The sequence below is a fragment of the Kryptolebias marmoratus genome, linkage group LG2, assembly GCF_001649575.2.
Source record: "Kryptolebias marmoratus isolate JLee-2015 linkage group LG2, ASM164957v2, whole genome shotgun sequence".
NCBI lineage: Eukaryota > Metazoa > Chordata > Actinopteri > Cyprinodontiformes > Rivulidae > Kryptolebias > Kryptolebias marmoratus.
In genome coordinates this window covers 5,834,481-5,847,586 of record NC_051431.1, presented here as the reverse complement: position 1 = coordinate 5,847,586, position 13,106 = coordinate 5,834,481, and the positions used below count along the sequence as shown (strand labels likewise).

The 13,106-nt window shown below is 36.6% G+C and overlaps 1 protein-coding gene across 2 annotated transcripts in view; it reads left to right on the top strand.

Moving 5' to 3' along the window:
• nbeab (neurobeachin b) overlaps positions 1 to 13,106 on the top strand; it is a 179,904-nt gene that overhangs the window by 139,956 nt on the left and 26,842 nt on the right. For both annotated transcript variants that reach the window (XM_037980314.1, XM_025005976.2), the window contains 4 exons: positions 1,038 to 1,153; positions 3,022 to 3,134; positions 11,386 to 11,526; positions 12,341 to 12,460. In XM_037980314.1, coding sequence (XP_037836242.1) covers positions 1,038 to 1,153; positions 3,022 to 3,134; positions 11,386 to 11,526; positions 12,341 to 12,460 — 490 coding nt within the window. The remainder of the gene's footprint in view (positions 1 to 1,037; positions 1,154 to 3,021; positions 3,135 to 11,385; positions 11,527 to 12,340; positions 12,461 to 13,106) is intronic.

Genomic DNA, 13,106 nt, shown 5'->3' with positions numbered 1-13,106 from the left:
TGTGATGCATCTGTTCAGCCTTGAACAGCAGAGTTTATTTGGAGTCCCATTGCTCCAGTCATTGACGTGAAAGTCCACTGACCCTGACTGAACTGACCTAATTCTCTGACAGAAGACTCTATACAGCAGGACTGGAGCCAGGCCAATGACCACAGAAAAAAACATATTCCCTTTAGACTCTCACAGTGCTAACAGGCATTTTTATTTACTACTGCAAAACAGTTAAATATAAGTGGATATAAAGCAAGCCATCCTATTTAAGGAGTCATAATTAACATCTGGGTGAGACTTAATTTACTAGAATAAAACTGTGCAACATTAAATAACATCTTCTTTTCTTTGCAGTAAAAAAATGTGTGTAATCTAGTTCTCAATTTGATTCTAAAACTGAGATGGTAGACAACAGCTTGGTTAGTAACCATTTAGAAAATTATTAATTCTCATGATGTAGCTGTGATCCCTGGTAAACAGGGATCATTGTTTTCAGAACATTATTTTTTATTTATTTATTGGTTAATAATGTTTATTATGTCTTAGAATAACTAACTCTACACTCTAAGAATTGAAATATTGTGTGAATTACACAGTTGAGTTATGTTGAATTTATTTTGTTGTTTGTTTTAAGTTTTTAGTTAATTTTTAACAGTCAAACTAAGCAGCTTTTGTTGTGTTAGGACCAATAACATGAGATCTTAAAGCAACTGAAAAATCATAGTTGAATCCAATTACCCCATTTGCTGAAAAAGTAAGATTTTTTGTTTTAATTACAACTTTCCCAAGGTGAACTTCCATAAACGCACATGTGCATTACTCCTGAAGCCAAACAGTGATACAATTAATGGACTTTAACCTATTATAAGTTTTTTGTAAACTTACAAATCTTTTGACTCCATTACCATCCATAAACTATTTGGTGAAAACAAAACTCCAAACAGTTACTTATTTGGTAGTGGAACCAGTTGACATAACAAAGTTATGTAAATCTAAATTATAACACCAATCTTGTTTATCTAGATTTTTTTAAATGTTTTTTTTAGACGTATCTCACTGGCAACTCCACGACAACTTTTCAAATCTTCCAACATGACCCAGCGCTGGCAGAGAAGAGAAATCTCCAACTTTGAGTACCTCATGTTTCTCAACACCATAGCAGGTAAGGATTTAATGCTGTGCCATTATCTGATTCCCAAGTAAAAGCTTGAGCGTGAAACATGGCAGTAGCTGAAAGTATGGAAATAATGCCTTTATATTTTTACAGCCATCAGTTAAACTCATAGATTCTGATTTGTTTTCCTTCCTATTCTGGTAAATTTACAGTCTGTGAAAGTTTAAATCTATTACTTATGTGTGTCTTTTCACAGCTAGTTACGTGACTTTAGCTTTAGCTACCAGGATCAATAAACTTTGTGTGTCAGTGGTGCTGAAAACATACTCTAAGTGGGCTCAGGTTTGTCATATTTGTTTATGAATCGATGGTAGCCTTAGGTGCTACTCAACATGATAAACTTCACAGTTCATGAGAGGGTGCTGTTTGAAGCAAAAAGCAGGCACGGTAGATTTTGCCAGATAATTAGTGCCTGGCTCTGTGAAAGTGTACAAAGTGTCTGCAGAGTTGAAAGGTTCTGTTGTCGACTCTCTGATCTGAACTGCAACTAACAGGGAAGGCAAGAATGACTCCATGCTACTCTGCACAGCGAGGTGTCATCCACTCTATCGCTGCATATTCATGCATATTTATATTTAGCTCGTGCTCAATTTCGATACATTATTGTCAGCTAATTAGATGTAAGGCAGACAGAAAAACAAGCCCAAAATTCATTAAAAATCCTCGTTAATGACCTGAGCTGCCAGAGATGTCAGAATAGTGTGAGCGGGAGACAGGCGGGGGTGGGGGGTGGGGGGGTGAAGTGCTGGGATAAGGCGAGAAAGGGAAGTCGTTGTCTAATTAAACACTATTCCACTGTTATTAACATCCTGCCACCCTAACTCCAGCCTCAGCACCACTAGGTCTAACCACACCAAAGCCAGACTCATCCTCCAAACTCAGTCCAGTTTTTCTTTTTTTAACACATGTGTACCATTAACCTTGATAATTATTCTCTCCATCTTCCCCCAGACCCTTTTTGCTACTTTACAGAAAGCCTTTTCAGTGATTAACTGTGCTTTGATTGCTTAGTAGCATTCAGATTCTAAAGTAAACGTTCAATCTGAAGCGCAGATCTCGACAGTTTTGAAGCAGCATGAGATCATCTTGATATTGAACAAAACAAAAGGCAGATAATATCTAAAGAAGAGCTTTAGAAAGTCCTGGAGGACCTTTCATCAAGACTATTAAATTAAAAGAAAAGTTGCCTAAGAAAGTTCAGAATGTCTTAAAAATTAAAGGTAATTGTAACCAGTTCGGACTTTTAATCTTGTTAGAATTAAAAATAAATCTATCTATCTATCTATCTATCTATCTATCTATCTATCTATCTATCTATCTATCTATCTATCTATCTATCTATCTATCTATCTATCTATCTATCTATCTATCTATCTATCTATCTATCTATCTATCTATCTATCTATCTATCTATCTATCTATCTATCTATCGATCGAGAAAACTGGCATCCAGAAAATTCATGGTTCATAACTAAAATTAAATAGAAAACACTAAGTATTATGAATCTTTACTACTATAATCACATCCACTCATCTTGGAGACAGGCCTCCTTTCACCTCAACATTCTACTGACAAAACATTCTCAGCAGCACGTGTCAGGGGACGCACAGAAAAAACATTCTCACATTCTCTGCTGTAAGTGTATACGTTCTCTGGGCAGACTCTTTTATGGAAATATTTAAGGAAGTCTTTCTTATTGTAGAGTTCAGAGATCAGGGCTTTATAGGGAATGCTGCATACTGATCCCCTAAAGTAACCAAAGCCCCAATGTGCCCTGCACTGCCCTGCTGTCAGCCCCTTGGTTGCTTTCCAGCCCTTCATCACTCACAAATTTCTGTCTGCTTTCTGTTTCTAGGGAGAACATATAATGACCTGAATCAGTACCCAGTCTTTCCCTGGGTCCTCACCAACTATGACTCAGAGGAGCTGGACCTGACCTTTCCAGGGAACTTCAGAGATCTTTCAAAGGTACTGGAGCTCCTTGGTTCTGCAACGCAATAGAGTTTAATGTAGGGGAAAGGGGGCAAGTGGATTTAGTCGCTGGAGATTTAGTTATTTGTAGGTAGAAGAGGTAAAGACGTAAATATATATACATTTATGTGCAAGTTTAACACATTTTACTCTTTTAAGCATAGATACTTACAATCTTAACCTTCTTTAACATTTCTGCTTTTGCCATCATGTCATTACATGATGCAGTGAGCTCTTGTGTGTTGGCTTCTGTGACATATATGCCTTATTTGCAAGCAAAAAAATATGTATCAAATAGTTCAATAAGTGGCACTAAATAAGGTAAGAAATTTTTATCCCTGAAGCATAGATTTAAGTTCCTTGTAGACTACTAGTTTCCCAGTTTTCCAATTGAACAATGAAGTTCTTACAAATCACTTTTTGGAATTAGCTTTGCATGTTTGTTAATATTGTATTTTCTTAAAGCTTACTGGACTTAGGAAATAATAATAGTTTTGCTTGTTATACACTCTTTCACAACCCTACAAGTGCATAGCAAAGTCTCTGTGACGATTTGCAAATGTGAGCAAGACCTTTTTTTTCCTCAGAAATGCAGATATCTTGCATTGCAACAAATCTGGAAAAAGTAAAATATAAGCATTTTATTCTAAGAACATTAGGCGGATTGTGCAATTTTAAAGTTTCAGCAATGCAACATTTACCCAATTAGATGATTCTGGAGGTGACATTGCTCTGCCAATCATTTTTTTTCCTGATATTCTATCATTTTATTACAAATGAGTGTTAAATACAGTAATTGTATAAAACATTTAAACTAATACTTAAGGCAATGAAACATTTCAAACCTAAAAACAACAGAGAAAACATATCTTGGTATAATTAAGAAACCAGAAATTTACTGAAAAAAATTACAAGATGAGGTAAAACATAAATAAACATCTGCAATAAATACAGAGCAACAATAACTCATCTTTCAAATCTTTTTTACTGTACACACATTTACCAAAACTTAGATATCTGAGAACCAACACCAACCTGTACAAAGGGAAAATTCCAATTGTGCAGATTGTTTGAGTAAAAACTGCAAAATCACTGTAAATATTTAGTTTCTAAGATAAAGCTATAATTATTTTTAAACTGGTTTTTTTTTTGGTGTTATTTTGAAATACAACTATGTAACTTTTACAGACTTGATCACTTGATAATAGCCAGTAAAAAACATAAGAAAGATGCCCTGAATCTGCCAAGTTATAAGAATTCAGACATTTTGTCCTAAATGCTCTGCAGCCCTGATGGCTAAAGTTGAGTGTTTTGTTTACTCTGTCATTGACAGAAAAGGGAAAAGGCAACAGATTACTCTACCAAAAACTGTGGCCTGGTTTACTGGTTTACCACCCCCCTTTTGTTTCTGTCTCTTGCTCCTGCACACTGCTGCTCACTGACCTGAAAACAGTCGCATTCCTGTCTGAGCTCTCTCATTCATTTTATCGTTGCCTCATTCCCTCTTGTTCCACTTAAAGCGCCAACAATCTGACTGAGCCCCGCTTTTTCTCACTTCTCAGCAGTTTGTATAAATTTTCAGCTTTTCAAGTCACGTTTTCCTGATGTGTATTGTGTTTTGTTGTGGGGAAAGCAGGTGATCTTTAAAATGAGAACAGTAATTTGGGAAATAAAAAAATTGGATAAGTTAATCTTTGAAAGTGTTCCGAAGCACTTCCTAGTTCACAAAACCCAGAACCTGTTGAACTAACAGCTCAGCTGTGTGTCTACGGTCATTTCAGCAATTATCATCTTTACCTGCAAGGTGTTCAGGTGGATGGAGAAAGCTGCTGGGTGTTTGTATTGATGCATGTGTGGGTTGAAGGTGGTTCATTGGAGCCAAGCCTCTTGCAACCCAGCTGCCCTGGGGAGACAGTTATGTATTGTAATGTATTCCAGTGACATCCTCCCATGCTGTTTACAGGGCTGAGCTGCCTTCATTAGCATGAGTTCACAGCCTGTGTCTCCTGACAGTTGTCCTTGGAACCCCAGGGCTTTTTCCTCCAAAAGTTCACTGATAGTAGCGCAGAGAGAGACAGAGACCTCTGCACACCTACTTTTTGCTTGGTCTGCCCTTTTGTTCAATTATAGATCAGTGCTGGTACTAAATTCTCTGAAGATTTGTTTATTGCGTAGTAGGCCTGACTGGCTTTCCGACATGAAAGTCCTGTGCATGGCTGTGTTTTAGGAAGGTGAGTTCTGTCTTAACCAAGACTGAGTATCATTTTTAGATTTTTAAATTGTTACCGCTGGCCTTTAAATCTGCATATTTTTCACCCATTTTAAAATGATGTAAACACACACACATTTGTGTTTGTTTGTTGACATTTATAACAGTCAATAAAAAATGTTTTAATTGAAAGAATAAACCAAGTTTAAATCAGAAGTTAAATCAAGCATTTATTTAAAGTTTTCATCATCCAAACATTTTTTCCATAATTGGATACAAATATATTTTGGTCACTTCTTAACATAGTGTAGTAGTTCTTTTAAAAAAAAAACTGCGTAACTGAAATGAGTTGCCACTTTTGCTTGTTTGTAGGCTGCAGTGTTGAAATTTTGAGCTCATCATTTAGTTGTTGCCCTCAGGGGATTTCGCTTCTGAAGCATACGTGCGAGGGAGTGAACACGCACACTGGGAAACTCACCTGTCAATCGAAGAAGCCTGCCTCATTAAAAAACAAAATCACAATTTTATTTTTAACTCTAATTCAAATGTGAAAGTTTTAAAGACAATATAAAAAATCAAACTGCTCCCAGATGCTATGAAAATTAACTTTTTTATTTAAACATTTTTGGGGTGAAAACCTTTTGTTTTCTGGTTACATTACTCTTTTGCCTGTTTGCTATATATTTGAATAACATTCAGTTCTGTATTAGTGAATTACAAAACTGAGAAGCTAAACTGTCATATCAACAGTCTGATCTAATTATAGTAATGTTTTAGACTGAAGCCTCAGTAATGCATCTGGCTTATTCTGAAATCTCACACTATCATTACACAAAGCTTCATTTCCCACAGATTAGTCATACCTGAGATCCACTTTGTGGTATTTTTTGATTGACTGTCACTTGATGGACAGCATTGTTAAAACTGCTCGAAGGTCTAATATGCCAAACAGTGTCCTCCCACACCTGTACACACCTACAATTACCTGCTGATTGGACATCCAGTCAGGTGTAAACTGTGTTACTGAACAGTGCATTACTTTGCCTTAAGGCCAGACTTCTGCATATTTGAATGTCAGATGCATTTATGCAGTGGAGTGTTTCGTTAAATTCTAATGATTATTTTTTGATGGAGTGACAGGTCTGTGATAGATCGAGAGTTTCCTCATAGTTGTTAAATGATGCGGTGGAAATCCATTTAATTGCAAAATAAAATTAAAGAAGGAGATGATTCAACACGGTGCTTTCATGCTCTGATTACAGTTTATTATTCCTGTGTTATGTAGAACTATAAATGGCACTCACACAAAAAAGACATAAGGAATGTACCATAATTCAAACTGTAATCTGGCAGTGGCTCAGGAGGGAGGGGTTTGTCCTGTAACCGGAAGGTTGCCGGTTCAAACCCCCGCTCCGTCTATCTCAGCTGTTGTGTCCTTGGGCAAGACACTTCACCTGCCTTGCCTACTGGTGGTGGTCAGAGGGTTCAGTGGCTGCCAGTGTAATGGCAGCCTCACTACTGCCAGTCTGCCCCAGGGCAGCTGTGGCTACAATGTAGCTCACCACCATCAATGTGTGAATGGGTGAATGACTGACTGTAGTGTAAAGCGCTTTGGGGTCCTTAGACTAGATGAAGCGCTATACAAGTGCAAGCCAAGCCAAGCAATTACCATATTAAATTGTATTACCTATACTGCAAATTTCACATTTAGGTGTGTTAAATGAGCAATGCAGACACAAAGAAATGTGTTTTTTTGTTTTTTATCGGTTTTCTAGTTATTGCTTTTTTTCTGCTGCTCTGTAAAACACAATGCAGAAAGAGCTTGGCTGCAACAAAGCACTCGCCACACTTTTTTAAAATAGAGCCTTTTTTTATTCTCAGTCAGGTTGTTTGGGAGCACATCTGCTTTATCTTGAGTTGGAGCAACGTGATTGCATTAGACTGGAGCTCCATGCAGCTCTGCTTCTGACAAGGCAAGCAAAAACGACTCTGACTTGTCCTGACAGAGCACCATAGCAACATACTGTAATGTAATTTATTTTGAAATATAAAATGCAATATGCGTCTCTTTGGGAGGGAGCTTAGATATAACCAAACAAAGGGAGAGACACTCTCTGCACATTCACTCACCAAGAGCCACGCTCATTTCCTGTAGCTTTGGAGTGCAACACAAGCAATGATCCTGATTGAATCTGAAGCCAATCTAAGTTTGATCATACTTTGTTTAGTTCTGCTGATGTGTTGCACTGGGTCAGGTGTTATACAGGAAATGAACTCAGAAGGGGGAAAGTGTGAAACTGTCTGATGCAGTTGTTTTCATTGTCTTATACCTGTGATCAATGTGATATGCAGTGCAGGGGAAAGAGAAGAGGTGATTATTCTTTGTTGCACAGAGACAACCAAAGCCTGATTTAAGCTTATCAACAGATGGGGAGTATGACAGGACTAAACGCTTTAAATGGATACTGAAGTGTTTTTATTTATATCATAAATAACTTTTCATTTCATTTAAAATGTTAAATCAGTCCTATACTCACTCACAGAAATATCACATGAGCTTCACGTGTGGAAAAGGACATTTTCACTTGTGAAAACATGTTAAATTAACAAATGAAAAACTTTTTGTTCATGTTTTTTGTGTGATTTTGGAACATTTTCAACATGTTCATATAATGTGGTCACATGTTTCAGACATTTTTTAATAGTCTATGCAAAAGGTTATTTTAGAGACAATTATTTGACAATTATTTTGACAATTTGCAATTTTGGGAATTTAACTTAGTTAAGTGGGAGAGGTATTTAGCAATGCCACCATACATTTGTATATGGCTTTGCTTTCCAATGACAAGCTTTGTGGATAAACAAAAATACTGTTTATTTCCACACAACATGTCAGATTTCTCATTATATTTATGCTTACACAACCGAACAACTTAGGAACACTGTGAGAACATTTTAGTTTCATTTATGTGCAGCCAAATGGAAGAAATAAAAGGAAATACCTTGTCAGTTTTTGAATTCCTCTTCTGTAACTTGGCTCTTGATCAAGGTGTGTGTGGGTGGTTTTTAAGTAAGGAAAAATGTTGGCGACAGTGAGATGAAGAACAAATTTTCTTTTTGCATGCATGTAACTAACAGTGTAATATGTTCTGGCCTTAGAATATCCTTCAAAACAACTTTAGAACACACTTTCTTGCCCAGAATAACATGCATTAGTTTATTTTGCATCTTTTTTAATACTATTTTTATGATATCTCTATGTAAAATATTTAATTACAATGCAAATGAAAATCTGGTACTCTACACACCTAATAAGTGTTGTACACACAACAAGTGTTACTTACAGTTCTCTTTTCCATGAATCTTCTTCCTCTGTCAAATCTATTTTATGGATTTTTTTTTCTCCCCTGCACTGCTCTAAGCTGCATTAGTCCAACGGGCAGAGGTTTGACGGAGTGTGAGACGTCTTGTGGCTTGCACCCCAATCCATCTGGGCCAAGACGTCACATGCAAGGCTATTACCACCCCATAAATCTATGTAGAGCTCAATAAACTTCTCTTTCAGTCTATTCGGTTGTGCTAACACTGATGTGGAATGCCATTAAATTTAAAGGAAGAACCAAAAAACAATCCCCATTTCTTTTAACTTAGAGTTTCAGGAATGTGCACTGTGTCGCACACAGATATAACCAACATCTTTAAAGTGAACAAGAGTCGGTCTGTCTCACTGAGTTTGACAGAAACTTTATTTTTTTGAAGTTTAAGTGTAGTTTTAATGATGCTAGAAAAATGGCTTTATTCATAGGCATCAGTAACAGATCATTTTCAATTGAAGGGTTTTGTTCCATTTCTTTTGACCTCCAAGCCGCAGTTTTCAGGTAGAAAAGCTGCCATTGATTACATTACCAGTTTCCCTTCCCCCTGCCTGTTACTGATTCTGTTGGACTGAGTATATTAATATTGACTGCCAATATGCCTCTAAGGCTCTTGTATTGAATGGTGTGATTGAAAATGCAGGAAAAGCAATTTATTCACCACTTAACATTTGTTTCATGGGAGTAATTTTGTTGCGTTAAAAACAGATGAAAATGAAACAGCTGCCAAAAGGCAAAACCTATGATAGTGCCAATACAATACTGAGGTTATTACTCAGCCTGTGCTTAAATTGTGAAGCGTGTTATCCAAGGTTCTGTCTAACAATGAAATAACTGGTTGGATGGCAAATAAATATAGGTGCAGTATTGCATTTTTATATTTCCATGATTAAAGCCTGTAGAAGTTTTCAGTCTTGACATTAGATTATTTCAGGCTTGGCTGTTAAATGGTCACTTACAATTTAGATTTTTCTTTTATTGATAATAAAAAATATTCAAATGGCATATGTTCAGACTTTTAACATTGTGAGAATCTTCAAAGATACATTGATCTGTATGTCCTCCACCAAACTTTCTCACCATAAACAGTCACATATTTAAAGAAATGTTTCAGTCTCAGAAAACTGATGTCAATTTAGTTCTGCAGACCTGGAGTATATCACTATGACATTTAGGTCTTGGGAACTTTGATTTGCAACTCTCAGTAGCACGAAAGAGCACTGAATATAAGAAGACAAGAGCAGTATGTTAACCGTTTGGTTTGGTGAGGATTTTTTGGTGTAAATCAGGTCAGTCAGGGTTAATCTACATGGATTACAGACAGCATTTAGCAGGAGACGCTTGTATCTCCTTCCTTCATCCTTGGTGCGCCATCCTGTTTACCCCTTTAAATGTTAGACATAAGTCACTGTAACAGGACCTTTTTAAGGCCCAGGGAAATAATGTGGTCTGACAGGAAAACCCCAGAGTATACCTTTGCGTCTGATGTGAACTTTCCATCAACCTCTGAAAATTTACTTTATGGTGAATTTTTCACAATCTGCAACTTCAGACATATTACACCCAGTTTTTCCTAAATAATACTAATGCATTTAAACTTATTTAATTACCATGAGAGTGAAATAATTTTCATCATGTATCTAAAATGATTTACAAGTCAGATATTTATTTCATATTCTCATGTTATCCTAAATGAACTCCACTGAAGTATATGTTGTCTTGTAGACATCAATGCAAGATGCAAATATTGTATCATTTAAACTAACTTTGTCCTTTCTTTCCATATCTACTTGCAAAATGTTTACATATGAGACGAGAAAGGAATAAAAACTGTAATCTATAAAAAAAACTTAAATCGCTTATATGCATAACAATGCATAATACAGTATATTAACGAATGCAATTATATTAATTCATCTTGTGTCTCACGGACTTCACTTTCTACAAAATTGATTAGAATCTGCTGCATGTGCCTGATACAGTCCTCACAAACAAAGCCTTCTGTTCATTGAACCAAAAACTCATTAAAGTCACTGCATTTTTTAATCCAATCACAAAGCAGTTTTATAACAGCAAACATCTGCATATAGTGTGGCATTGATTCAGCTTTGGAGTGTGTATATTAATATGTCTGAATATTAAAAGTATAATTTATACTATATACTGGACTTTTTCATTATGTGTTTAAAAAATGTTTTATTTTTCCCATTCTTATGGGTAAATCAAAATGACTTTTTTTCTCTTCTGAGTTTAGATTTGCTTTATTACTCTATTTTGTGTGAGAGTTATAGATGTTTCTTCTTTTTTCATTATATTTGCTCTATTTGTCGTTTTATTGTTTGTATCTATTTGTTGTCATTAGTCCAAACATTGTCAACCAAACCACCAACAAAAAAAGTGATGATACATTTAACCTCTATTCTATTACATATAAGCTCACAATAACATGTATGCAAATTCCTCAACAATATATTGAACATAAATAATCACTAGTGTATTTCTCAGAGTTGCACATTAAGGTCCATTTAATCAAAGGGGCATTTCAATCAGGCACATAACCAACAATGTCATTCTTTAAAGCAAAATTATGCTTAGACTTACATGAAACAAGGAAATTATCTTATTACCAGAACTAAACATTTTATTTATTTATTTTTCTTTTTAGCCTGTTGGTGCATTAAATCCAAAACGTGCAGCATTTTATGCTGAACGCTATGAGTCCTGGAAGGATGACCAGATCCCACCTTGTCATTATGACTCTCACTACTCCACCACTGCCACCACCCTGCATTGGCTCGTCAGAATAGTGAGTACAACCATCTCATTGTTATTATTCTACTGTGTTCAAAATTAGTCAAATATGTGATTAAATCAAACCAAAACTCCCAACAGCCTTTTTTTTTTCTTCCTTATGTTTGATTGTCACTTGTCAGACTTGATGATGCTGTTACTTTGAGGTCTGTCGGCTTCTGCGCAGGACGCTCCTCGACATTTCAATTTGATTGGGGCTGAGTTAGACCAATGGCGCTCAGAAAACACATTTCACAGGCCAGTAAACTGGCATATGTGAACTAAATAAAGAGTGGCTGGGTAATGATTTACAGGGGCTACTGTGACAGGTTTATGTGTTTCAGGCAACCCAGTGAGCACCGGAGACATGTCCATCAAGGTTACTGAGCACTGTCCTCATTTACTGTGGAAGAGAAGCAGGAAGCACATGTACTTCCAGTATGTTCCCTATAAAACAGACCTTTAAACCCTGCTGAGCTTCTCTGAGTTGGTATATGTGTAACTTTAAAGGAGGTTAGAAAATTGAAATAACTTTATAGAAAAGATCCCTCCTTACCCCATTATTAGTGAGCTGATGAGCTGAGGGGGTTCCCTTAACAGCAGCTAGATTAGCCTCAATGGGTTTGTTCTTAGAACTGCTTTCTTTCTCTGGTGAGTGATTCATTCTTTCCAACCAGCAATGGTTGCTATCACAGGTTTAGAAAAGCAAATTTTGCCCATTTATTATTATGCCTTTTTGTATTCAGGAAGAATATTAAAGACTGTTAAAAAAAAAAAGAAAAAAAAAACAAACAATTGCTCTGTTTGATCTTATGTTTCTTTCTCTGCAGGAGCCTTTCACCACATTCTTCCTCAGTGCCAATAAAAATAAATTTGACCACCCTGACCGCACCTTTTCTTCCATTGCCCGCTCCTGGAGAAACTGTCAAAGAGACACCTCTGATGTAAAGGTGAGAATCGTATTAAAATAAGGAGTACAGTTCACAATCTGTTTTTGTACACTCAGTGTACATAAATGAGTGTACAAAAATCAATGTTTTTACCAACTTCAAGCTATTGCAGCTGTCTTGTCTGGGTTAAATGTTCTGTAGCAACATCAATAAAAGGCATAATTTAACAATATACTAAAAACTATACAGTGGGAATATAGATTTCACAATATAAATATACCAAGCCTTCTGACATGAGCGCAGGGTAACTAGTCCAAGAGCGAGACCAAAACCAGACACAGAGACAGCAGCTGAAGGTAAGTGCAATTTATTTACAGGTGCCCAAGGTATGTACAGTGCGATAGGTTCGTAGAGCGATCTATGAAGTAAGAGGAACAGGGTGAGTCTCGGGTACCAATCCTAATATCAGCCTAGCACTGCACGATGGCTTCTTAATGTTCTTTTGTTCTTACAGATCCAGGCGGTGTCCAGCAGCGTGGAGGAGAAGATGGAGATGTTAGGTGATCCAGAGGTCGACAAGCCAGTATCCAGTCCAGGTGAGTATCCAGAGGTCCAAGGTAGGTATCCGTAATAGTCGTAGTCTCGTAGCGTGGCGAAGAACCTGAAGTCAAGGTGCACAACGAACGTAATCAGTAACTTAATCACA